Here is a 27997-nt window from a genome sequence, read left to right on the forward strand (position 1 = left end):
GTGTGTGTGTGTGTGTGTGTGTACTAGTGTATATAAGTAATTTAGAGTGCCACAAGAGATTTAGGTCCTACAGAAATTTGAAAATTGAGTGGCTCTTCTCAGTTTGCCCAAGTATGATACATAGCTAGTACTACTTTAGATGCACAAGAGATAAGTTATCCATTGTATGTGAAGAGTAAAAAGAAATAAATATGATAGCCCAGCTGGCGTTGCTCAGTGGTTGGGTGTTGACCTATGAACCAGGAAGTTATGGTTTGATTCCTAATTAGGGCAAATGCAGGCTCAAAGTTGCAGGCTCAATCCCCAGTACAGGGGCATGCAGGAGGCAGCCAATCAATCATTTTCTCTCATCATTGATGCTTCTGTCTCTTTCCCCTCCCATCCAAAATCAATTTTAAAAAAAAAGAAATAAGCAGGATGAACTGCTAAAGATTTTTATAAATGACTAAGTTTATATTCACATACTCATACCAAACAGCCTGTTTTCTAGATAGCAGTATATTTTGAATAGCTGTGATTTGATTTATTAATTTTTAGATGAAGCAAGGTGCTTTTAAAAGATCTTCATTGATATATAATTTACATGCCATACAATTTACCCATTTAAAGTATGCAATTCAGTGTTTTTTAGTAAGTTCACAGTGTTGTGCAACCATCATTACAATATAATTTTAGAACATTTTTATTACCCCCCCCAAAAAAAACACCATTAAACCGTCACTTCCCATCCTCCCCCACACTCCCCTTTCCCACAAGCAACCTCTAATCTATTTTATGTCTCTATGGATTTGCTTATTCTGGACATTTCATATAAATGCAGTCATACAAAATATGGTCTTTTGTGTCTGGCTTCTTTCACTTAGCATAATGTTTTCATGATTCATCCATGTTGTAGCATGTCATTCCTTTTATTTCTGGGTAATATTTCATTGTTTGGATATACCGTATTTTCTTTATCCTTTTGGTTATAAGTAACATGCAAGTATAAGTTTTTGTGTGAGTGAATATTTTTATCCAAGAAAGTGTTCTTCAACATAAATATCACCCAGTCCAAAAAGGCATACAACCCACATCAGAACTGTTTCATTTGTAATTTGTTCTCAGATTGATATATATTTAAAAAAATTTTTATTGATTTCAGAGAGGCAGGGAAAGAAAGATAGACACATCAATGATGAAAGAAAATCATTGATCACAACCCACATGGAGACTGAGCCTGCAACCCAGGCCTGTGCGACAGCCAGAATCGAACCATGATCCAGATTCATAGGCTGACCCTCCGCCACTGAGCCAACGCCCTTATTCTGAGCTTACATGGTCTGTGCTAGGGGGACAATGATCGACGGGGAGCTAACATTTATTGAGTGTCCACCCTGGACCGAGAACTTTGTTGGGAACTCTGTATACATCACCTCACTTAATCCTGTTAACAGTCCTGTGTGACAAGAGCAGGTTTCCTCACTTTACAAGTGGACAAACAAGGACCCAGGAACTTTAAATAACTTGTCCAAAGAGTCATAGCTGAGCCGAAACCGGTTTGGCTCAATGGATAGAGCGTCGGCCTGCGGACTGAAAGGTCCCGGGTTTGATTCCGGACAAGGGCATGTACATTGGTTGTGGGGATGTGCAAGAGGCAGCTGGTCGATGATTCTCTCTCATCAATGTTTCTAACTCTCTATCCCTCTCTGTAAAAAATCAATTAAAAAATATATTTTTTTAAAAAAAGAGTCATAGCTGATAAGTGACAAGCCAAGCTTACAATATAGATGCATCTGACTTCCAGTGCATCACACAGAAATGGAGGAGTAGTCAGAAAAGTTTAAACATTAAAAAAAAAAATTTAATGAATAGTCTTTTTCTTTTACCAAATCAGGTCTTTCCAATGACTTACTTTTCTTTCTTTCCGATGGTATTACTTTTCTATATGAAGAGGCCATTGCTCTATGCCTATATATTCAGTAAAATCTTTTGGCTAAGTGAGGATCTTTTGTCCAAGCACAGTCTTACATGAGTATAATCAGTAAAAGCAGAGTTGCTCTGGTTAAAGCTTAGAGAATTTCCTAGAATTACTAGTGGTTCTGGTACAGCAAGCTTTTAGTCTGAAGACAGAGGAAAAACATTTCTCATACAGCTTGCTTATTTCCAGACGGTAGTCCTTAAACAATTGGCAAATTAGTAATTGGAATTTGTATTCACATGTCTATTTTTAACTGATAGTCTATTTAGATAATATTTTGATGGGGGACTCTTAACATATCAAATGGTTGCTGTTTAACTTGAAGAATAAAAATAAACACAAGTACAATGTAGAAATATGATTTTAATTGTGCTAAAACCTTTCATGGAAAGAGCATGTATCAGAAGCATTAACACTAGCACAATGTTTTGATGAATCCAGTTCAAGGCTCATAATGTGTGTACTTAAGAGATCTTACATTAGTTTAAGAGTTACTTTGCAATATTCTGATTTCAAGTAAGTAAACCAGTACTTTGTAAGCATTCAGCCTAGATAAAAATCTCATTGACATAAGACTGGCTGTGAAAAAAAATGTTTATTAAGAGGTTTAGTAGTAAAAAGTTTATAAGGGTATATCTCACCTGTGTAACAGTTAAATTTGCTTTTAAAAGTTTTAATGCCGTGGTTTGTGGTTCTGGTAGACATCAGGTAGCAACAATTGCTGCTGCTGACTGGAAATCATCTCATTCACTGTGTATTTTTTGGATTATGGGTTTGACTGTATGAAACAGAGACCCCAATAACAAGTACTTAAGACAGAAGGTTATTAACATGTCATTTTTAATTTTTATTTTTTTTAAATATATTTTATTGATTTTCCACAGAGAGGAAGAGAGAGGGATAGAGAACTCGAAACATCAATGACAGAAACATTGATCAGCTGCTTTCTGCACACCCCCTACTGGGGATGTGCCCGCAACCAAGGTACATGCCCTTGACCGGAATCGAACCTGGGACCTTTCAGTCCTCAGGACAACGCTCTATCCACTGAGCCAGACTGGTTTCGGCCAACATGTCATTTCTAATAGCTAGCACCAGTGTGGCAACTCTGCTCATACAGTTGTTGGGCTTTAGGTTTTTTATCCTGTCCCCTCACTGTCCTTGGATCTGGCCATCACCTGTGGTCCGAGATGGCTGATCACCACAATCCCATCTCAACCATCAGGAAGGCGAAAAGGAAGGGACATGCTCTTTCCCTTTAAGAGCAGGACCTGGAAGTTGCACACATTCCTTTGACCAGACCACAAGGGCCAGCACTTAGTTATTTGACCACACCTAGTTGTGGGGCTAGGAAATGTGGTCTTCTCCCTGAGTGGTGGTTTTGTCCAGCTAAAATTTTTATTATGGAAGACAAAAGAAGAGATGATGGGGGCACTTGTTTCTCCTTAAAGCCCTTGGCACACAAACTGCTTATGCTTGGCTTTTATAATGATGTTTCCTCATCTTTCATGTTCTATTAAAATTATATTCTTTAAAAAGCCTTATTCTGAAAAAACAGCATTACAAAAACACTTATTTCAAATGGGAAAGGGACTAGGAAATAATATTTTAAATTGACAAAGTATTTTACATATATATATATATATATATATATATATATATATATATATATTATTGATTTTTTTTACAGAGAGGGAGTGGGATAGAGAGTTAGAAACATGGATGAGAGGGAAACATCGATCAGCTGCCTCCTGCACACACCCCCACTGGGGATGTGCCTGCAACCAAATTACATGCCCCCAACTGGAATCAAATCTGGGACCCCTCAGTCCACAGACCGACACTCTATCCATTGAGCCAAACCGGTTCGGCTATATATATTTTTTATTGATTTTTTTTACAGAGAGGAAGGGAGAGGGAGAGAGAGCCAGAAACATCGATGAGAGAGAAACATCAACCAGCTGCCTCCTGCATACCCCCTACTGGGGATGTGCCTTGACTGAAATCGAACCTGGGACCCTTGAATCCACAGGCCAATACTCCATCCACTGAGTCAAACCAGCCAGGGCTTGACAAAGTATTTTAATCCAAGAATAATAAACTTAAAATTCTAAGTATATAGCTGTAATGCCTAAACATAATTGAACATATCCAACATTTGGTTATTTCTAGCTTTTTTTCTGGAATAATGGCTTTTTCTTATTATCACTACTGTCATTAATATTCACATTTCTATATATAGTGACAACATTCAGAGTTTATTTTTTCTGTAATTATATTTAGATAAGTTGGGGAGGTGGTATTTTTTGGGGGGTGAATTTAGGGAAGAATGGTATACTTGGTTTTTCATATTACTGAGAAGTAGCAGTAGTGTTTTTTCCCTTTTCATTCCTAACTTTGTGACTAGTACATAGAGTGAAGTACAGGAAATATCTGTTCAACTCTGAAGTATTATTCCTTGCATTGTTGTTTTTGCTATTTTAAGAAGGAATTTGCTGGGGTTTTTTTTTGTTTTGTTTTGTTTTTGTGTGTGTGTGTGTGTGTGTGTGTGTGTGTGTGTGTGTGTGTGTTTCTCCAAGTGGAACTACAGGAAAGTAGGTCTTTTGGTAATGATATTAGAGATTTAAATATCTCTATGGGAACAACAGGCACACACCTTTCAGACAGAGCTAAACCGTACTAAGTCAGACAAACCAACAGTTACAGCTCCTAAGCAGTGGGGCTAGGTATTTGTAAAGTTAGAAGTCATTCATAAGAATCTTAAGCAGTTCATCGTATTTCTTTCTTTTACTCTCCTTTTTTTTTCCCCCCCTTACCTGAGGATATTTTTTCCATTGTCTTTTAGAGAGAGTAGAAGGGATAAAGGGAAGGAGGGAGAGAGAGAGAGAGTAATACTAATGTAAGAAAGATATATCTATTGGTTGCCTCCCACACATGGCAGGAATAAAACCTGCACCCTAGGTATGTGGCCTTGATAGGGAATCAAACCGAGACCCTTGGTGTGTGGGCCCATGCTCTAACCACTGAGCCACCGGCTCAGGCTCACTCTCCTTTTTTACCTGCTAAGTATATCAGCTCTTGCACTGCTGACATGCTATTGTCACCTTTCTATTAATTACAAATCTCATTTCTATTATTTTGTTTGTTTCCCAGGGAACAAACAAAATAATAAAATAATAGAATAATAGAATTGCTCAGGGAGCCTCTTTTCCTAAGATTATTATTAACATTTAACATTTATTCTTTTGCTGAGACTGCATTGAGGGGCGTGGGTTGTTTTTATTTAATCTTTAAAAATAGTGACCACCAATTATTTACTTTAAATCTGCCCCAGTAAAAGAGGAACCAGCCCAGCAGCTGATTCCTTTTATGAATACTTGACCTCGGTGGACCCTTGCGGGTTTAGGAACTCCCTTTTCCTCCCCACCACTGCTGTTGCTTGTTTTATCCTCTGCCCATCCTGGTGATCCATACCTTCAGCCACTCTTTCACAGACCTCATTCCCTTCAACTTCCACCACCAGGTGCCCCAAAGCTGTTCCTTGCACCAGCAATAATCTCTTCTCTTACAGGCTCTGCCCCTCTCCCAGACCTTTAGGAGACAATGCCCCCAAAATTTTTAGTTTCTAGTGTTTCCTCTAAAACATAAACCCTCCTTCAGTCTTCTCTATTCTTTATCCCTTTCTCGTGGATTTGGTTTTAATGTTTTTTTCGTCTTCAATAGGTTCAAAGTGATAAAAGAACAGGTAGGGAAAGTAGCAGAGAATTAGCGTAACAGGAACCCTTTTATGTCCTCCTGATCGCCCTACCCCGATACCCTTCAGCTCTCCTCCTTTTGGAATCCTGTCATTTCTTCCTGACATTGATGCGTTCTGCCATCCAAAGATGAATTCCCAGTGCATTTCCCTTAGAAACTTTATAAAGTTATAGAAATTAGGTTGATGGTAATGCAAATAATTATTTAACAAGTATGTATTATTGCTTGCTTGATTGAATATTGATCAGTACTTATGCTTGCTAGCCTGGGTCCCTTTTCTATTGAACCCAGCTCTACATTATGCACACCACCAGCCTTCTCCCAGGGACTGCTGGAGAAAATCACAGCGCTGAGAACTGGTGCCACTGGAATTGTTTTCCCGTCTTCTTGGACCTTCCGCAGTGCCTGCCTGACAGGCACACTCTACATTTCTTTAGTTAACTCCCTTTGCCATTAGAGGAGCAGATGTCACTTTTGAGTGTTTACTCTGTGCTAGGCAATGAGAACTTTGCATGTATTATCTCTTTCATTTTCATAACAACATGTAGGTTCTATCATCATTGTTTCACAGGTGAGAACATTGAGGCTTAGAGAGGTTGACTTTTTTGGAAACATCTGGCAGGGCTGGGACTGCAGTCTGCGGCCCATTCCTCTAGTGGCACTTGGTTTCTCTACTAAAACCCTGTCCTCCAGCCCTCCAGTCCCCCAGCAAAGGGCTGCATAGGCAGCTTTGAGTAGTAAAGGGCCTGGCACTGGAGCCAGACCATCTGGTTTGAAGCTGGCTCTCCCACAAGTGTGTCCTTCACAGGTCACTTACTCTTCCTGTGCTTCACTTTTCCACCTGGAAACTGGGACCAATGATAATATCTTAAAGATTATTTTGAAGATTAAATGAGTTAACACATGTGAATGCTTTAGATGAATGGTATCTGACATGAGATAAGAACTAACTGAGTGTTAAAGGGAAAAATAGACAAAAAACACCTTTACTCTGACTCCTACGCAGAAAGCAATTTAGAGGTCGTCGAACAACCCTGCCCCGGTGCTCCCTCAGCATCAGTGCTCATTTATCCATCCCTGTCTCCTTTCATAGAGACACAGTCCTGCAGTGCTTCCAACCCTGTGCACAACATGACAGACACTGAAAAAGATATTTGTTCAGTGCAATGGGGTAAGAAGGCTGTTTGGTACTTGTGGTAACTGCCTCAGGATATCCAGCTCCTCTGAGCTCTGCTGGGCTGCCCCTAGGACTGAGGGTAAACCTTTCCACACCCATAAAGCACTCACAGAGCAAGGACACAAAGCTTTTCAGCAGAGGTTGGGAAGCCCTGAAACTATGCCCATGAGATAACCTATGCCCCCAGCTCTGGATCTTATTCCTTCTAATCCTTTCAGGAACTTCAGTCTTTATACCAGTTACCTTGTTCCTTTGCTATTTTTAATGTTACTCTCCTACTTAAAGCCCTCGAATCTCTTATAGTTTGTAAAAAAAATAAATAAATAAAAAATTGGACAGTGAATGTGTCAGGCTTCTTTATCAGTGGTGTAGATAAAATTAACAACTGTTTAAAAATCTAAGTATGGGCCCTGGCCAGGCAGCTTTATCCTATCGAATAAATAGGGAATATGCTAATTGATCCTCACATTATCACAAAGATGGTGGTGCCTACAACCTATAAGGAGAAAATATGCTAATTGACTGCCTACCCTCAAATATGGCAATGCCCACAGACAATAAGGAGGGAATATGCTAATTGACTGTCCCGCCCTCAAAGATGACAGCGCCCACAGCCATAAGATGGCGGTGCCCAGTCCTCTCAGCTCCCCAGCCACCCAAGGCCAGCCAGCCTGAGGCACAGGCAAGCCTCAGCTGTTGGCTGCCCCTCTGCCTAGGGCTGCCCGAGGCTGAGATAATCAGGGCTGGCTGAGGCTTGCATTGCCGGCAGTGACAGCAGCAGAGGTGTGATGGGGCGTTGTCTTCCCCTGATCACCCGGTTGCCTCTGCCCCTGAGGGCTCCCAGATTGTGAGAGGGGGCAGGCCGGGCTGAGGGATCCCTCTGCCTTCAGTGCATGAATTTTCATGTACTGTGCTTTTAGTTTATAATAGAATCCCAAATCCTTCAAATGGTCTCCAGAGCCCTACAGGATTGGCCTCCCGCCACCTCCCCAGCCTCATCTCCATGCCATTTGCCACACTGCCTTTAGCTGCACTCCCGCCCAGACTCTTCCCTCTCGAGGTCTTCTAAGGGGGTCTGCTTAGCATGTCACTGCAGGCCCCTTGTCCCCAGCTTTTGTTTCATTTTACATTTTCTTGGGACTCAGCTTAAATGTCACTTCCTCAGAGCCTTCCTCAGCTGCCCAGACTAGGTCATGTCCTGGGTTTGAACTCTGCTGTACTCTGAGCAATGTGCCTGCTGAAATCTCTGTCAGAGCTCTCTCAGCCCCCCAGACAACTTCTGCTTGCCCTTATCAAACTTGTAATTAAGTCATTAATTATATCATTATTTTTAGATGTCTCCGTGCTAGAAGAGTCTATATAATTAATGATGATGACTAAATCTCAGGATCATGTGATCTTCTGTGGTTTGTAGGTAGGAAGTTCTTAGTATATGCTGGTTGAGTCAGTGTTTCAACCTTTATATAGTAGCTATTTCTACATAACATAAATTTGTCATTCTTTAAGAAAAAGGGGGAAAAAAGGAACTTACTCTCGTTGACCCTATAAGCCTCTGTCAGAATTGCCCCATGTCTTGTTCAGTTTATAATAAACATATTGAAATAAAAAATAATCTACCCTGAGTAGTTCAGTTGCTTAGAGCGGTCCCAAGGTTGAAGGTTTGATCCCTGGTCAGGGCATATACAAGAATCAACCAGTGAATGCATAAATAAGTAGAACAGCAAATCCATCTCTCTCTCTCTCTCTCTCTCTCTCTCTCTCTCTCTCTCTCTCCATATATATATATATATATATATATATATATATATATATATATATATATATATATTTCCCTCCCCCCTCCTCTCCCCCTCCCTAAAAATCAATAAATAAAAATTAAAAAAAAAACTTATTTTTAATTGGGGCACTGGTGATCTAGCTGTAAATTCAGCAGGTATTTTTCAATCTTTATTTTGCATTTAATGACAGCGTACATTGTTAATCTCCTTTTCTCTTTTGCTCTCACTCCTCTCTCATTTCCCCCTGTTCCTTCCTGGTCTCCCACTGTGTTCCTGTATTATCTCTTTTTCCTCCGCCCAACCTTTAAATGTCAGTTTTTTTAGGATTCCTTTTCTGGCCTTCTCTTCTCAGACAGTATTCCTTCTAATGATATCATGCACACCCAAGCCTTCAGCTACCACCTCCTACACTGATGGTGAAAATCTATCTGTCCTGAAGCTTATCTTTCAATTGCATACTAGATATCTTCCCTTGGTTTTGACTTGCCACACCTAACAGTGCCAGGCAAGTGGCATTCATTGAAAATAAACCCAGAGCAGCCATAGTGCTCACTTGATGCTCATTCCTACAGATGAGGAAACTGAGGCGCAGAAAAGTATAATGGTTTGCCTAAGACCAGAGGGTCTTGGAGGCAAAATGGAGGAAAACAGATCTCTCAACACCTAGAATCCAAGGCTATAAACTGTGCCAAACACATAAAGATAATCTGCTTTCTGTCTCATCAGAAAGGCCCTTTCCACTCTGACCTAAGCAAACTGCTTATTTTGTAATCCACATTCTGTAGCCGTGACAGGGCGCTCCCTCCTGTGTATTGCCCTGTGTGTCTTTGGTTTCCAGAGCAGTATGAATCAGCTAACAACAAAAATCTTCACCTGTTTACAAGTTTTCACGTTACTTCTGCACTTATAAGATTATTTATTTATGTTTATTGATTTGAGGGAGAGAAAGAGAAAGAAAAACATCGATTTGTTGCTCTCCCTATTCACGCATTCACTAGTTGATTCTTGCATGTGCCTTGACCAGGGATCAAAACCGCAACTCTGGCACATCCGGACGAAACTCAAACCCACTTAGCTACCTGGCCAGGGCCCATACTTAGATTTTTAAACAGTTGTTAATTTTATCTACACCACTGATAAAGAAGCCTGACACATTCACTGCCCAATTTTTTATTTAGTTTTTTACAAACTATAAGAGAAAGGTTATTTAGAAAGTTACAGAGGTAGAAAAGTGAGCCCGTTGGGCAGGGAATCAGGAAACAAGTTACAGAAGCAGAAGAAGGGCCCTTGGAGCTTAGGAGAAAGGGAGGAAATGGAAAAGTAACACATGGGGGAAGGAGAGGGGACCAGGAAAGGCACAGGTATGCTCCCGAAAGGGAGAGGGCCCTTACGCTAATTTTAAAAAATTATTCTGATGGATGTCAGAATAAAGGCAGATTAATTAAATATACCCACCTGTTCTTGCAAGAAACAGTTTTTTGGTTTTCTGAGGAAAATTAAAGATGAAAGTCAGGTAAAAGAAGGACCCATAAAAAATTATCTTTTTTTTTTCTTTCTGACTTTTTCCCCCCCTCTGGACATTTTCAGTTTTAGCCCTAAATTAAAATCACAAACAACGTCCATAGTTAGATGCAAGTAATCCTGTTTTGTGCATAATGGCACTGTTTTATATACATACATTTACATATATCCATTTTAACTAAGATCTGCTCATTTCTAGTGTAGAAAGTTGTGCCTTGCTGAAACCGGTTTGGCTCAGTGGACAGAGCATTGGCTTGTGGACTGAAAGGTCCCAGGTTCGATTCCGTTCAAGGGCATGTACCTTGGTTGTGGGCACATCCCCAGTAGGGGGTATGCAGGAGGCAGCTGATCAATGTTTCTCTCTCATCCCTGTTTCTCTCTAAAAAAAAATCAATAAATTTTTTAAAGAAAGTTGTGCCTCCTTTTTTTATGTCACTTTTTCTTCTTTTAGACTGTTAGCATCCTAAGTCACTAATACAACTAATGTTGGCTCTTATTGCTGAGGTTCTAGCTCCATAATATGGCTTTAGAGGCACTTAATGCATTTCCTCCTCCTCTTCTTCCTTTAAAAAAAAAAAAAAATATATATATATATATATATATATATATATATATTATTGTTATAAGGAATTATTGTTATTAGGAGAACATGATAAAATTTAATAAAAAAAATGTTCTTTGTCATCTAGCCAGCATCTCCTGGATATGATCCAAATCCTCTGCCTTTTTCAGTTGTGATAAGATTGACCTCATTTATATTCACAGCTATATTTTGGCTCTTATATCACTTATGTATGAATAGCCATAACCCTAATCTCATTCCCCATCTCTAGCCATAGCAAACATGCAGTACCTTCCTGGTCTAAGATTTACTTATAGAGAACAGGATAGGCTTATTGGATACAGGGGTAGATTTGAAGGTGATGACTCAAGAACTTCTTATTCTTAGTTTTATTTCTTTTCCTCACAATTACTTCTTAACAAAGAAGATAGGCCACATTCTCTGTTAGCTGGATATTTAGTAATGATGTATAATAACTTCTTGCTTACTTTTAAAACTGCCCTTGGACACAGTTGTGACTATGAGCCTAATATATATATTATTGATTTCAGAGAGGAAGGGAGAGAGATAGAAAATCAATGGTGAGAGGAAAACATTGATTGGCTGCCTTCTGCACACCCCCCACTGCGGATGGAGCCTGCAGCTCGGGCATGTATGTGCCCTTGACTAGAACCAGAGTCGGAACCCTTCAGTCCGCAGGCCAATGCTCTATCCACTGAGCAAAACTGGCTAGGGCCTCTTTTTTTTTTTTTTTTTTTTTTTTTTTTAGTGAGAACCTACCAACTCAGAATTTTGAAAATAACTCTTTTAAGGGTAAAGTTATTGTTAGGACTAAAGGGTGGGGCTGGTTGAATGGTGCTATGTGCCAGGGACTTTTGCATTTCTTCCCTCATTCAGGACTCATCATAAGCGTTCAAGGTGTGAGTTATTCCAGTTTTACCTATTATGAAACTAAGGCAGAGTTGTTCATCGCTTGTCAAGGAGCCAGTAAATGGCAGACTCAGGGTCCAAACCGAGGTCTGCCTAAGGCTAGAACCTGTGCTTTTTTCCACCAACTGAACTGGATCCCAGGGACTCCTCCCACTCTGTTTAAACACGGGTCATTTGTATAGCAAATCTCTTATTTGCAGACATAGTTTTTCTAATGGACAAGTGAACATACCTTTTGCATTAGATGGATTAATTTAGCCAGCTGCCTGATGATGTAGTCAGACTTAGAGTTCAGTTTCTCAGCGTGCTTCAAGTGTTTTACTCAGTTGCTTTTTATCTGTTTGAACTTGCTTGATGCCTTAGGTGAAATACCATCTGTAAGAAGTCATATATATATTTGACCTAGAAAACAGAACTGTGCAGCCAAAACTATTCTATGATTTGAGTTTTGGGAGAAAGCAATCTGGGCTTATTCTCAAGTTCTTGACGTGGAAAATGTCTAGTGGCTGTTTTAAATGAAGTGAGAGAACATCTACTGAGCATGGAGATTTGAATGTCCTAAAGTTAATTTCCTTGAAACTCTTTTGTAAGATTATTAGCAAGGTTGAGTTAAAAGCAGTGAAACTATAATTTTTATAAGCTGCCATTTGAAGACTTTTAGACTCACTGATATTTTTTCCAAAAGAAAAATTAGATAAAATAAAAATTATCGTCATCTTTCAGCAGATTGAGTATTTTAATAAGAGGTTTATTTCTGGTAAAGTATAAGAGATCTTTTTATACTCTTTCAACATAAGATTTGTTCTACTTCTGTATAGCAAGAAGCTATAGTTTTAAAAACAATTAAGGTTTTTAGTTCTTTGGCATCCCCTTGGCCATTTTCAGTATGGAGAAAGTAAGAAGAATAGTTAAGAAAAGGATAAATGCCAAAGGCCCGGTCACTGGTTTGAGGGGTTTGTTTTGTGTGACTATGAGCCTTTATTTTGTGTGCTCGCGAACCTTTATATGTCACCTCTGGAAGGAGGATATTTGGAGGATGGGTGGCTGGTACATGTTATTCATTGAATGGAATTATTGTTATAAGGAGAACATGATAAAATTTAATAAAAAATGTTCTTTGTCATCTAGCCAGCATCTCCTGGATATGATCCAAATCCTCTGCCTTTTTCAGTTGTGATAAGATTGACCTCATTCACATTCACAGCTATATGTTTGGCTCTTATATCACTTATGTATGAATAGCCATAACCCTAATCTCATTCCCCATCTCTAGCCATAGCAAACATGCAGTACCTTCCTGGTCTAAGATTTACTTATAGAGAACAGGATAGGCTTATTGGATACAGGGGTAGATTTGAAGGTGATGACTCAAGAACTTCTTATTCTTAGTTTTATTTCTTTTCCTCACAATTACTTCTTAACAAAGAAGATAGGCCACATTCTCTGTTAGCTGGATATTTAGTAATGATGTATAATAACTTCTTGCTGACTTTTAAAACTGCCCTTGGACACAGTTGCCACAATTGGCTGTCTCGCTGAAAAGATGATTAAAAGAGGAACTCCAGGTCCTGTTGGGGCGGGGGTGGGATTTTTAATGGCTTCTGGAAAGTTCTAAAAAAGAATAAAAAAAAAGTCATCTCCATTTTGCAGTGAGTCATAAACATTGTTTATCCCACTGTGTTCATTTTACGAACAATAGGTTAGTTTTATACTTTCATTGCATCTGATTTGGGGGCCACCTACAAATCAACAATGAACAAAGAACAATCAGAGAAGGCCAGAGACCCCGATTCTAGTCTAGCAGGGTTCCCTTAAGCAAGACATTTACTACCTTTTCACATCTGTTTCTTCTGTAAAGGTAATTTGGTTTATTGAAGGGGATTTTTAGATAAATCAAATGGATATCAGAATATTTTGAAAAGTCAGAATGATGGTGTCATATAGAGACATTTAATGAAGAGGAAAAAGGGGTGTAAATTGATGATGTATGAAATAAATATCAGCCCTAAATTTCAAGTGTCTGAAGAGTCCAAGTTGAGGCACAAATGGTGGAGTCCTCCCGTTGCGCTGGGCCTGCGGGAGCCATAGTAGGGCTAATGTGCTGTTCGTTGGAGATGGAATTTACAGCACGCTTTTTTATCCTTCTCGCTCCAAGCCACTCACTATCTCCCACAGAAATTGTGTCTTCACCCTCAGCATCTGTCTCTCATTTCAATCATCCACTAAGACTCAGCCTAAAAGCAACTTCTGTGAAGTCCTCTCAGGCTTTCTGAAGCCAGATTTGGAGTGCCTCTCTGGCTAGGGTAGTGTTTAAGAGGAGGGGCCCTGGAGCCAGATCTGCCTGGGTTCAAACCCTGATCACAGCCCTGAATAGGTCTGACTCTGGCAAGTGTCTTGAACTTCCTGTGCTTCAGTAGCCTCCCCTATGAAATGGGAATGATGGTGATTCCACCTCATAGGGCTCCTGCGAGGCCCTGGAAGCAGAGACTGATACACAGGTAAATCCTTGATGAGTGTTCACTTATTCTTATTGAGCATTATCATTACCGTTTATTACCATCATTTCTTTTGTACTCCTGTATGACTGTACTAATCTCCAGTATAACACTTGTAGCTTTTATTGTAATTATTTGTTTAGACCGGGAACTTCTTGGAGAGATAGATACTGTTTTATTCATCTTGGCTTAACACTGCATATCATTCATTCATTCAGTACTCAAAACTACTTTTCATGGGATCCCAAAAGTCTTCCCACCAATTGCTACCTCTGACTAAACAGGTGTGACTGAGGCAGGGCGGCAATGGCACGTACCTTTTTATTTCAATTGGAGCAGAAAGAGTTTATGGCTGGAGCTGTAATCCTTGCTCTCTGCCTATCAAGTTTATGTAGACATAGAACCTGGTGGCCCTCTAGAATTTCTGAAACCCTGAGTTCATGTAGCCCTTAATTGTTCAGGGTGCTGCACAGGTCATCTGTGAAAATTATTTAGCATCACCCTCCTTCTCTCTGTCAGGTAAGAATCCTAAAGAAACCACCAAATGTAGCCCTACCTGCATAGAGCCAGTCAGCAGCAGAGTAAACCACTAAGTGATTGCTTCCTTAGAGATTTATGTGGTGTTTCTGATATCAGAGTGAAGGGCCACACCCAAACAAAAATGTCACCCGCTCTGTAAGTAAAGCTTTTCTTTCCCTTTCCAGACAGAAATCCTGATGCTTGCTTCTGGGTTCCACCCTGCACTTGGTATGCACCTCTTCGTGCTCCTGTGGTCCTTGATGTTACCGAGTGCTAGCAATGCCTGTTGGCCTTTCTCCCCTTTCTTTGCAACACAGTTGCTGGCCCCTACCCCCACTTGGCCAGTAGGGTAGGCTTCTAGAGGCTTTCAGTAAAAGCTTGTTGATATTGGTACTTCTTTGTCCAGATTCCCTACAAAGTCCTTTTAATCACACACACACAAAAACAACAACAACAAAAACACCTTTGCAAGGTAAATATTATTGCTCCCCATTTTGTAGACATGGTCTCTTGAAACAGAGACTTATCAAGAGGTCAAGTGAGCCGAAACCGGTTTGGCTCAGTGGATAGAGCATCGGCCTGTGGACTGAAAGGTCCCAGGTTCGATTCTGGTCAAGAGCATGTACCTTGGTTGCGGGCACATCCCCAGTAGGGAATGTGCAGGAAGCAGCTGAATGATGTTTCTCTCTCATCAATGTTTCTAACTCTATCCCTCTCTCTTCCTTTCTGTAAAAAATCAATAAAATATATTTTAAAAAAATAAAAAACAGCACCAAAGAAAGTCTTAAAAAAAAAAATAGGTCAAGTGAAACTTGTCTAGAATCAGCCACAAAGTTGTAAGGCTGTGCTCCAGAGGTGGTTCTATTGAGCTCAGGCTCCGAGGTTCTTAACAAACAGCATATGCCACCCCCTCGAGTGAACATACACTCAATGGCTAACTGATTTGTAGGATTATTTCTCTTATTGCCATCGACCTTTCAGAGGCCTGGGTTGGCTGGCAGGCTCGGACACATCTCTCAGCTCCTTGGTCAGTCTGTTTGAAGGTGATTTGTGGGCTACTTGTGCCAGGCTGCTTTCCTTGTCCCACGTGGTGAGGAGAGAAGTTGGGAACATATTTACTTTCTCTTCTGCTCCGCACGTGTATCTTTCCATGTGTCTGGTAGTGTCTGTTTAAGATTGTGGTAGTGCATAAGCAACAACTACACAGTCTTCAGTTGTCTCTTGGTTGTCTGGGTCAGTATCTATCAGGCTCGGTGCCTCCATGCGTGCCAGGCGCTACAGACCCCTGGAAGTGGCTGCTCTAGTAAGTGTACGTGTGGGTGGAGAAATGTTACCCTAGTGGGAGGGGAAGGCTAATCCTTCCTTTATTTGTTTAGCTCTCAAAAAACTTGAACAACAGGTTTAACTCCAGTTGGTGCTATTTTAATGCGGATTTTTATACTGATATAGTTATGGTACTCCTTTTAGTTTTATATGCCAGATGGCAAAAAAAAAAAAAAATTGTTCTGAGTGAGAATGAGTGCGGTTGACTTAGTGTCTATGAGCTCCTGAGGTTCCGTGCTCTCCCTTGAGGCTGCATCACTGAAACAGCATCCCCCTTCCCTTTTCCACACTCCTCATTCCACACTACCCAGCACACTCCAGGCATGATACGTTAGTGCAGAGTTTCCACACCTGCCCGATTTCTAAGACTCATTAGAAGGCATTTGTTGGAAATACAGGTATCTGGGCCTGAATCTAGAATCAGAGTCAGAATCAGGTGGAGCCTGGGAATTTGTATTTTAAGAAGTGATTCTTAAAATTTGGGCAAGTTTAGAAAACATTGTTTTAGTGGTGAGAATGATGAGTGCCGACTTTCCGGCTGAGCGTTGACCTATGAACCAGGAGGTCACAGTTTGATTTCTGGTCAGGGCACATTCCCTGGTTGTGGGCTCAGTCCCCAGTGTGTGGCATGCAGGAGGCAGCCAATCAATGATTCTTTCTTATCACTGATATTTTTCTCTCTCCCTCTCCCTTCCTCTCTGAAATCAATCTATACACTGAGTCACCAGATTATTATGATCTCTGAACACATAATAATCTGGCCACTCAGTCTATATACTATTAATACATAATAAAAGGCTAATATACAAATTGTTCCCTCTATCAGCAGTTCGACCAGCAGGCAGGCCTGCCATCTGCCCATGTCCAGACTGGCCAGACCCTACCCATGCATGAATTCATGCACTGAGCCTCTAATATATATATACATATACTATATATACACACAAACACACACACACTGAGTGACCAGATTATTATGTGTTCAGGGATCATATTTGGTCTAGTAATAATTAATGTCGTTTTCTAATATAATACTTTTTTAAATCGAATTTATTTAAACAATACAACAAAATTTAATTAACAATATAGTTGCCGTTGTTTTCTACTACTTGTGCCCAACGCTCAGGAAGCATTTTAACCCCTCTGTTGTAAAATTCTTGTGATTTTGATGCAAAAAATTCGGTAATGCATTTTTGAGGCATTCTTCATTATTAAAATTTTTTCCAAGAAGAAAGTTTTGCAAAGAATGAAACAAATGGTAATCGGAAGGGGCAATATCAGGAGAATATGCAGGTTGAGGGAGAACTTCCCATTCCAACTGGCGCAGTTTTTCAGCAGTGATTCTTGCAGTATGCGGTCATGCGTTATCGTGGTGAAGAATTACGCCCTTCCGATTAATCAGCGCGGGTTCTTTTTCTCTTAAAGCTTGGGCTAACCTTTCCAATTGGGCACTATACACTGCACTTGTAATGGTTTGGTTAGATGGTAAAAGTTCATAATGAAGAATTCCTTTAAAATTCCACCAAACACACAACATCACTTTTTTTGCATGCAAGTCAGGTTTTGGCGTGGGCTGCGGAGCCTCATTTTTGTCCAACCATTGAGGCCGCCTTTTCAAATTAACATACTGCACCCATTCTTCATCTCCGGTAACAATTTGCTCTAAAAACGGCAAACGGTTTTGACGAGAGAGGAGCGAACTGCAAATTGTGACTCTTTGATTACGGTTGTTGTCGGTCAACTCATGAGGAACCCTTTTTCCAAACTTTTGGACTTTGCCAAGTGCACACAATTGATTGGAAATTGTTTTTTGTGAACAATTTAAAGTTGTCGCAAGCTCTTGTTGGGTAATTTGAGGATTTTGCACCAAAAGAGCTTGAAGAGCTTCTTGATCAAAATTGGACACACGGCCTCGACCACTCTTGTCATCTAACGAAAAATTTCCCTCGCGAAATTTCTCAAACCAACGCTGGCATTTTCTGGCGCTAACTGCATCTTGACCAAGAGCACTACAGATGTTTTTTGCAGCCTCACTTGCTTTTCTTCCTAATTGAAACTCGTAAAGCATGCAGTGCCGAATATGCTCTTCATCCGCCATCTTCTTAGCCCTAGTTTTGCAACAAAAACCAAACCAAACACAAACTTTTTCAAGCAAAACTTGTTAATTGCACTTCACACGTTCTGTAGATACCATGTGTTTGAAGGTTATGTCAATACAAGTCAACGCCAAGCAAGATTTTAAACGAATGTTTTTAAAATGACATTAATTATTACTAGATAATAATTAATATTAGATAATAATTATTACTAGATAATAATTACTATAATAATCTGGCCACTCAGTGTGTGTATGTGTGTATGGTTAAGTGTCCATCCATCTGACTGGTAGCAATGACGTGCACTGACCACCAAGGGTCAGACACTCAACACTGGAGCTGCTATTGATGCACACTGGCCACTTAAAAATAAATGGCACCACGTACCTGGTGCAGAAAAACTAATACTCGGACACAGGCCCCACCACCATCCTGCAGCGACACCCCACCAAATCACAGCCAATGCTACCAAGACATCATGGTGCAAAATGCAGTCCACAGTCCAGCCCAGCCCAGAAATGGTGGCTGTGGGCTCCAGGTAATGATGTCATATAGCAACCAATATCTGGCTTCCTTTCCCTAGTGACTAGCCTCCTTGCAGTTTCTTCAGCCCAGAAACCCAACTTGCTTTATAGCCAGGTGCAAACATTTTACAATTTAACCAAATGTTTGTGAAACTTTTTCCTGTGCCTCATCTCATTTGATCCTCACAGCAGTCCTGGAGTAGGTAGATAGGAGATTCAGTAGAATCATATATATTTTCTTCTCACTAGCAAGACATGAATAGCGATATTAAAATATTTCTTCTAATTAATTTCCTTTCAATGTGCACGAATTTGTGCACCGGAACACTAGTAAAATCCTATATAATAAGAGAGGAATATGCTAATTATCCATTATGCTGTAATGTCACGACCAGCCTACAGTGGTGGAGAGCTACAGGAGGGGGCAGCAGCGAGCTATGAGCTGTTGAGAGCTACCAGCGGTGGTGGGCGGGTGGCCAGCTGAGGCAAATGGCAGCAAGGTACTCAGGCACAGATTTGTGCACAGGGTTATTAGTCCTCTCTAATAAAAGTCTAATGTGCTAAGTGTCTGGTCATCTGATTGTCCATTCAACCAATCAAAGTGTAATATGCTAATGATATGCTAAGGCTGCTCAACTGCTCACTATGATGTGCACTGACCACCAGGTTGCAGACACTCAGTAGGTTAGCTTGCTGCTGGGGTCCCACTAATCGGGGACTGGAGCGAGACAGACTGGACACACACAGGAGCCCTCCTGTGGTCCTTCCTTAGCTGGTCAACCTCCTGCATCACTCCCTGGCCCTGATCATGTGCCAGTGGGATCCCTCAGCCTTGCTTGCACCCTCTTGCAATCTGGGACCCCTCAGAGGATGTCGGAGAGCTGGTTTCGACCCAATCCTCAGGCGAGGCCTAGGGACCCCACTGGTGCACAAATTCATGCACTGGGCCTCTAGTGTATATAAAAGAGCACTGACTATAGATGGGCAGTGGCTGAAATGTGGAATAACAAATCAGTTTTGTGCAATAACGGAGTTCCTTCTGCCTGGTCTTGTTCTCTGGCTAAAGGAACATCAATATCAGGTGGAGTTCCTTCAGCTTTTAGTGCCCAATGATTTATGTTCTGTTTCTTCAGGCAGGCCAAGTGTCACCTTTCTGGCCACTTTTGAGGTGTAGCTGTCAAGTTTTAGTATACTTTTCATTCACTGAATTTCTCTTGTTGAGCCTTTCAGCTCCTTTTTTCCATTTCCAGTTTTCCACCCAAGTACATATCTCTTTGATTTATTGTTCTCTGACTGCCTCCATTTTATTAATTCACTCAGTTTCTCATTCAACAAGTATCTATTGTGCCAGGCTGTGGGTAGGCTACAGAGATAAATAAGACACATCCCTGCCCTCAAGTGCACAGTCTAGTAGGGACATAGATGTGTCAATAAATGACTAAAATACCAGTGCTGGGAGGAGATTAAAAATGGTAGGGTAAGTGGATGCTGCACGGACATGCTCCTAGGAACAAACTGGCATTACAGCTAAAATACATAAAATACCAGTGCTATGCTCAGGGTATATTAGAAGTGTCAGAGTTGTGGGGCACCAGGAAGAAGTGACTATCAGGAGGTGGCAGGCAGCACTGAAGAAAGGACCTTGTGTTCAAAGAAAAGGGGAGGGCATTTTTCAGTTAATATATTGCTCATCATCATAGTCCTCACCTTCTTCCAGGTCTCCTTAATGTCTTTGCTCATTTATGGATTTAATTATGCTAATTAGTAGGGCCAAATTAGACTCTTTTTAAAAATATATATATTTTATTGATTTATTACAGAGAGGAAGGGAGAAGGTTAGAGAGTTAGAAACATCGATGAAAGAGAAACATCAATCAGCTGCCTCCTGCACACCCCTACAACCAAGGTACATGTCTGCAACCACGGTACATGCCCTTGACCAGAATCAAACTTCAGTCTGCAGGCCAACACTCTATCCACTGAGCCAAACTAGCTGTGGCCAAATAGACTCTTGATTCACTTTTCAAAACCTGAGATGGTTGGATTAATGTCCAAGATACCGCATCTAACAGTTTGTCCCATATCATTTATTGACAGTGAATGATTGAGACTCTAGAGAAGCGTTAAAGAAAGCATTTAAAAGCATTTCACTTTATCAGATGTGTTAGAGCCAGCAGAAGAGGTCTTTGTTTCCTTCAAGGAGGGAGGGAAATTGTGAGAGAGGGAGGGAGAGAGGGAGAGAGGGCGAGGCAGGGAAGCTTCTGAGTGGGGAATAGGATAAAAGAATACTTCTTTGTTTCTTTTGCAATAAAAGACATGATTTCCTGTTTTTAAGAATGTTTCTTTGGTAGGCTTCCACGTATCTTGTTAGTTGTGTATATTGTTGGAGGATTGTATCCATCGTGGTTCTAATATCAAGCCTTGGGCAAGGTATATAGTCTGTAAATATTTGTTGGATGACTAATGGAATAAATAAATGAATAATGGTGCTGTACCAACATAGTTCAGTGAGGTTCTTGTTTTATTTCCTGCATTATTCTTGGAAATTCCTCCCTTCAAAGTAGTAGGTCACAGCAGTAACAGCCAATTTAAAATATCTTAATGAACACATGGATGTAGTTTGCTAATTTGACAAGGTTTGGTGTTTGTTTGTTTTAAATGCATTGTGGTCCTGACCAGTGTGCCTCAGGGAATATTCTTAGATTGACTTTTATATACGTGGGTGAATATTATCATTGTGTAAATTCCTAAAAGTGTAGTTGCTGAGTCAAAATTTTTATAGAAATTGCCAGATTGTGCCTATCAGTTTATTTTTTAACTATATCCTGATGATCCCAAAGCTATGTCTCTTTCCTGAGTTCTTGATCCATCTATCCATCTGTTAACTGGACATCTCCTTTTGTGTGTCTCATAGGCTTTTTCTAAACTCAACTCTCATTTACTTTGATTTAGCAAATGTGGCACTTCTTGCTGTTATTTCTCTATCAAAGAATATCACCATCTGCCTGGTTGCTCAGGCCAGAAATTGTCTTATCCACCTATATCCAGCCAGTCATCAAATCCTATTCAGTCTTTCTCCCTTTTGTCTCTTGTAAGTCACTCAATTTTCATCCCTCTACCACTGTGTTTAATTTAAACTACTACCAAGTTGCCCAGGTCACTGTAGTGGCTTTGGGACAACTACTCTCTCTTGGGGCCATTTTCTTCAGAAAGTGAGCTTGCCACACTTGCCATCTTTGAGTGTTACTCCCCTGAGTGAGCCCATCGGTGAGTCCTGCCACCTGCCCACCGTTCAGGTACTGAGGCCAACAGCAGCTGACATTCATCACTCTTGATTTCAAACCTGTGTCCATCAAAATATGCACACACATACACCCCCCCGCCCCGCCACACACACACACACACACACACACACACACACAAATTGACTGATGGGTACGTGCTGCCTTGGACGGGGAGCTCAGTTGGTTAGAGTGTCATCCTCACATGCCCCGCATCAGGGCACATTCGAGAGTCAACCAACGAATGCATAAGTAAGTGGAACAACAAATTGATGTTTCTCTCTCCCCCATCTCTAAAATCAACGAAAAAATAGGTACATGTTGTAAATTTGAATATATAAATTACTTTTTATACTAAATTTTGACTTTTGCCCTAGCCGGTTTGGCTCAGTGGCTAGAGTGTTGGCCTGTGGACTGAAGGGTCCCAGGTTCAATTCTGGTCAAAGGCACATGCCTGGGTCACACTCAATCCCCAGTGGGGAGGTGTGCAGGAGGCAGCCAATGAATGATTCTTTCTCATCATTGATGTTTCTCTTTCTCCTTCTCCCTTCTTCTCTGAAATCAACAAATATATATATATTTACTTTCAAGTAAGGTTTTCTCTGAGTAAAAAAAAAAAAAAAAAAAAAATAACACAATGCAGCATTATGTCACCTCACCACATATATTCATTTCCCCAGCTTTGAATTACTTATCCTCCCTTCAATGCCTTCTTGTTCTGTATTCCTTACTCCTTTTCACCCTGCGCACTGCCCATCCCTTTGCTACCTTTTCTTTAGTTCTCAGCGTATCTCTTGATACTTCAACCGCATATTTTCTCCTACTCATTATTATATTTATGGTATATGTCCTTTTTGTGTGCTTCACCTGTACTTTAAAAAACTTAACTTTGTGAAAAAGACATACATTTATGATGTCAGTAATACAAACAAGTGAACTGAAGGAAGAGGATGTGGGAGTTCCAGCCCCAGATTCTCACACAAGTACTAGGGTGTAGAAGGGCCTTTCAACAATCCCATTCCATTGCCTGAACCATGACTTCTCCTTTGAACCAGACTTTTGATTTTATGTGGATCTGTATAGCAATATAATTGAATACCTCCCAAAGCAATTGCATTCATTTGTTCAAACTGAAAACTGCAGCATTCCATTTTGGTTACATTAAATACCAAGGAAACGAGGGGTACCTAGGAGCTCAGGAACATCTGACATGGTACGCAGCATATTGCTATGCTAGATTAGTGTAAGGACAAGCCCTACCATTTCCCACAAGAAGTCAGCTCCAAGCCTGTGGGAAATCACACATAGCAGAATCCCTGGCAAAGAGCTAACATTATTTTCCTACTCTCTGTGTGGTAATTCTGTAGTTCTCAGTAATCAATTTTATTTTTACAGTGAAAAGCACCGTGTAAGAATAATGCATAACGTATTTCTGTTTCTTGCTATTTTAGGGGACATCACACAGAAGGGATATGAAAAGAAAAGGTCAAAACTTCTGTCTCCTTACATCCCACAGACACAAGGTAAGCAATGAGAAGTGGTTTAAACCTTTTCAGTATTTTTACACCAAAAAAATGCTGTTTTACAGATCTGTCTTTAGTTGGTTCCTGTTTTTCCCTCCCTTCCTCACCAGAGGGGAGAAAAAAACGGAAGGAAAGAAAGGAGGAAATGAATCTTAACTGGGCATCTGCTGTGTGCTAGGCACTTTTAAAATACCCAAGGTCATCAAATCATTTACATAACGCTTGGGTGATAGTGTATCTGCATAGCTGATATGATTCAAAAGCAGAAAGTTCCAGGTCATGGAAAAACTGCATCTTATTTATGCCTGGACACAGACTGTGATGGAGAGAGAGCAAGGGGAGCAAAAGTAAGAAGGAATGAGATTCACTATTGCAAGGCAGCTCAAGTACTGGAGTACCTGAGGATTTAGGGGTAAGAACCCTAAATTAACTTTTAAATTAACTTAAAGTCTGACTTATTTCTTCTGCAAAGAGACTGCCATGTTCTTTACTATTATTTTAAAAAATCCTCACCTGAGGATGTTTTTTGTTTTTGTTTTTTGTCTTTATTTTTAGAGAGAGAGGAAGGAAGGGAGAGAGAGAGAGAGAAGACAGACATAGAGAGACATCAGTTGCTTGCCTCTTGGACGCACCCCAACCAGGGGTAGAACCTGCAACCTAGATATGTGCCCTGACTGGGAATGGAGCCCGAATCCTTTTATGTATATGGGTTGATGGTCCAACTAACTGAGCTATCGGGCCAGGGCCTGGCACATCTTTATATATCACAAAGTTCTGAGTCACCTTTGTATTCGATTCCAGAGGGGTTGCCGTAATCTTTGCTTCCAGGCAAGGCTGTCTGTCTCTGAGTCGTCATATTTTTAAAGTTACTTAGATTTCGGGATTTCTTTCAATAACTTATTGCTGCTTTAATTATTTTTACTTTTAAGTATTTTTTTTTCTAATTCCCCTCTTGCAAGCCTATTCTTTATGGAGCTAATTGCTTTTAGTTTCTTGATTACAAATACTTTGAGAACTTCGTATACCCTACAGTTCTAATATCGAGCCTTATGCAGGGTATATAGTCTGTAAATATTTGTTGAATGAATAATGGAGAAAGTAAATGAATAATGGTGATATACCAATATGTTTTACTGAGGTCATTGTTTTATTTCTTGCATTATTCTTGGAAATTTCTCTCTACAAAAACCACTGGTCATGCAGTGACAACCAGTTTAAAATATCTTAATGAACAGATTATATAGAAATGAATTCAGCCGAACTGGTTTGGCTCAGTGGATAGAGCGTCAGCCTGCAGACTGAAAGATCCCAGGTTCGATTCCGGTCAAGGGCATGTACCTTGGTTGCGGGCACATCCCCAATAGAGGGTGTGCAAGAGGCAGCTGATAGATGATTCTCTCTCATCAATTCTAATTCTCTGTCCCTCTCTCTTTCTCTCTGTAAAAAATAGATAAAATATATTCTTTTTAAAATGAATTCAGAGGGAAGAACTAGAAATTGGGTCAGTGACAGCTAATGAAAGCCAGCCTTTGCTAAGGAACGCATGAGAGAGAAGGGGAACACTGATTGGCTGATGAATTGTGGGCCTGGCCCATTTCTCAGTGAGCCCAGAGATTTACTTTATTCACTTGCTGTAAAAGCAATCAGATCCTAAGAAAATAACTCAATAAGAAACGTAACCATAAAAAGGACCGTGATCTGTTATCTGTAGTCAGGCTACATGGAAACCAGTGATCAATTTACTATGAGAAAACACTGAGATATACTCAAGTCTGCGTGGTTAACACATTCTTGCCCCGTGCAAAGCCAGATCACAAATGGGAGGTTGCTTAGTGAGTGTGGATGTGACAAATCAGATGTTGAATTGCTGTAGGCCAGGAAAATGTGACATAGTGGTCTCACAGCAGGAAGGGTCTTACAGATCACCTCATGGGGGAAATAGAACCCATTGATGGTATTCCTTCAGTTTTCTGTTACCAACCACCCCACTTGCCACATCTGTGTTCATCCTGTTTACCTTCTTCCTTCTGGGTTAAAAATGTAATCTGGCCAAAACCGGTTTGGCTCAGTGGATAGAGAGCCAGCCTGCGGACTGAAGGGTCCTGGGTTCGATTCTGGTCAAGGGCATGTACTTTGGTTGCGGGCATATCCCCAATGGGGTGAGTGCAGGAGGCAGCTGATCAATGTTTCTCTCTCTTCGATTGTTTCTATCTCTCTCTCTCTCTCTCTTCCTCTCTGTAAAAAATCAATAAAATATATTAAAAAAAAAAAAAAGGTAATCTGTCCCTCTTATCCAAGGATAGTTCTTCCACTTGTGCTGTAAGTCCAATCCCCTTACCCCTCTTCAGATACCTTATACTACCGTGTTTCCCTGAAAATAAGACATCCTCTAAAAATAAGACCTAGCGCATGGAAAAATAAGACATCCCCTGAAAATAAGACCTAGTGCATCTTTGGAAGCAAAAATTAATATAAGACACTGTCTTACTTTCGGGGAAACAGGGTATTATTCAGTGACAACAAGGAGAGGGCAGTGGGAATAAGGGGTACAGGATCTGTAGGAATTTAAAAAGTGATAATGAAACCAACAACAAATTGGCCAGCCTTTTATTGTCACCATGTAGAGCAGTTCTAAACACTGTTGGCAATAAAGTGCTCCTCCTGCCGAGGCAGACAGCTGCACAGCCCCTGTCTCTAAAGCAGCAGTCGCCAACCTTTTGGACCTCACAGACCACCAGTGACCCGCAGGCCACCGGTTGGCCACCGCTGCTCTAAAGTATGCTATTGCCGTCACTTCCCCATCTCTCCTGTACGGTCACTCTGCCTCTCATCCAGATTCTTCCCCTTGGCAGTTTATCATGCTTATTACTGTTGTATAAAAATTTTTTTAAAATGCTTCCTTGTCAGCATCTTCCAGCTCCACCCTCTCTCTCCTGTTGATGATCAAACTGCTCAGAATTATCTGTACTTACATCTTTCTTTTCTCAACTCTTGCTCACTTCTCAGCTCATTCCAATCCTTTCAGTAAGTGATATTGCAGTAGTTTTTGCCACTCTACCTCTTGAAACACTTGTTTTGAAACACTCCTTATTTTCCTAATTCCCTCTTCCTGCTGTTCCTAGTCATCTTGGGGGGCTCATTCTGCTCTGTTAAATGTTGGAACTCTCAAGGCAAGGTCCCAAACCCTATTGATGTCTCACTCTATATAAGTGGTTCGCAAATTTTAGCCTGCATCAGAATCACCAGAGGGCTTGTTAATAACATTGTGGGACCCCATTCTCAGGGTTTCTGATTCAGAAGGTCCAGGATGGGCCCAAGAATTGGCCTAGGTTCCTGGTTGAGGGACCACATTTTGAGAACCAGTGCTCTATTTGCCTAGGGTATTTCAACCATACTTGTGGCTTTAATTATCATTTAAATACAGGTAACTCCCATAGGTATCTTCAACCCAGATCTCCTGAGCTCCTGATCCTAGATCTAATTGCATACTTAACATCTCCATTTATATATCTGAAAGGAACCTCTATTTCAACATATCCAACATAGCCATTAAATTTATGACTTACACCACGCCTACCACTAGCACCAACTCCTCCTACATGTATACAGTACATACATACTATAAAACTAACCAAAAAAAATATCCATCCTGCTTCAGTGCCTCTCTCCTAGTTTCCTCCTTCTGAATAAATGGAGCTCACATCCATAAACCTAGCAAGTTATAGTCTTCAAAGTCATCCTCAGCATCTCCTCCAGGCCCCATCTCTTATCTGTCACTAAGTTCTATCAGTTTTCTGTTTCTTCACTAGCCAGTTTTGTTGAAGTGTATAGTTTCTGTTATCCACATCATTCTCTTTGTTTTTAAAGCTGTTGCTTTGTTTATATTGTTTTCTTGTATCTCTTTTCTGTTGATCAGTCTTCCCAGAAGCTCAAAGAACAAGCTTTTCATTTTTGTTGATTTTTTTAAGCATGTCTTTAATTTTTTATTTATAATTTTTTGCTCATATATATATATTTCCTTTCTTATATTCTAACACTATTAGAACTTTTTAAAAAAAATTCCTGAATTGGATGCTTAGATTTTCTGTCTTCTTTCCTAAGATATTTGTGGGATTTTGTTGTTGTTGTTTTTAATCCTCACCTGGGGGTATTTTTTACATTGATTTCTAGAGAGAGTGGAAAAGAAGGGGAAGTGGGGAAGGGAGAGGAAGAGAGAGAGAGACAGACAGACAGACACATCGTTTGGCTGCCTCTGGCACATGCCCCTACCAGGGCTGGGAACCTGCAGCCAAAGTGCCCTTTACTGGGAATCAAACCTAAAACCTTTCGGTCCGAGGGCTGATGTTCTAACCACTTAGCGACTGGCCAGGGCAGATAACTGCTTCTTAATTTCACTGGTCAGGAGATCATGCTTGTACAAAATTAAGTCTTCGTTATCTGTTAAGACAGGCCTAGTATTTGGTAAATTTCTATAACTCATCTATTTGTGTTTTATTTGTTGAATGGATGGTTTTGGTCCATTAATTCAAACTATTTAACCAAACTGTTCAGATCT

At 40.5% G+C, this 27997-nt stretch overlaps 1 protein-coding gene across 11 annotated transcripts in view; it reads left to right on the forward strand.

Moving 5' to 3' along the window:
- DIP2B (disco interacting protein 2 homolog B) overlaps positions 1-27997 on the forward strand; it is a 226795-nt gene that overhangs the window by 89584 nt on the left and 109214 nt on the right. For 9 of the 11 annotated variants that reach the window (XR_004991050.2, XR_004991051.2, XR_004991052.2 and 6 more), the window contains exon 2: positions 23371-23442. The exons of 1 other annotated variant lie outside the window; for it this stretch is intronic. Coding sequence is in view for 5 of the 10 variants with exons in the window: in XM_036456024.2 (XP_036311917.1) it covers positions 23371-23442 (72 nt within the window). In the remaining 5 variants the exon portion in view is untranslated. Of the gene's footprint in view, positions 1-23370; positions 23443-23608; positions 23855-27997 lie in introns of those variants that run through there. One more of the 11 variants, XM_036456025.2, reaches the window with a different exon arrangement.

Source organism: Pipistrellus kuhlii, unplaced genomic scaffold (genome assembly GCF_014108245.1).
Source record: "Pipistrellus kuhlii isolate mPipKuh1 unplaced genomic scaffold, mPipKuh1.p scaffold_m20_p_3, whole genome shotgun sequence".
Classification (NCBI taxonomy): Eukaryota; Metazoa; Chordata; class Mammalia; order Chiroptera; family Vespertilionidae; genus Pipistrellus; species Pipistrellus kuhlii.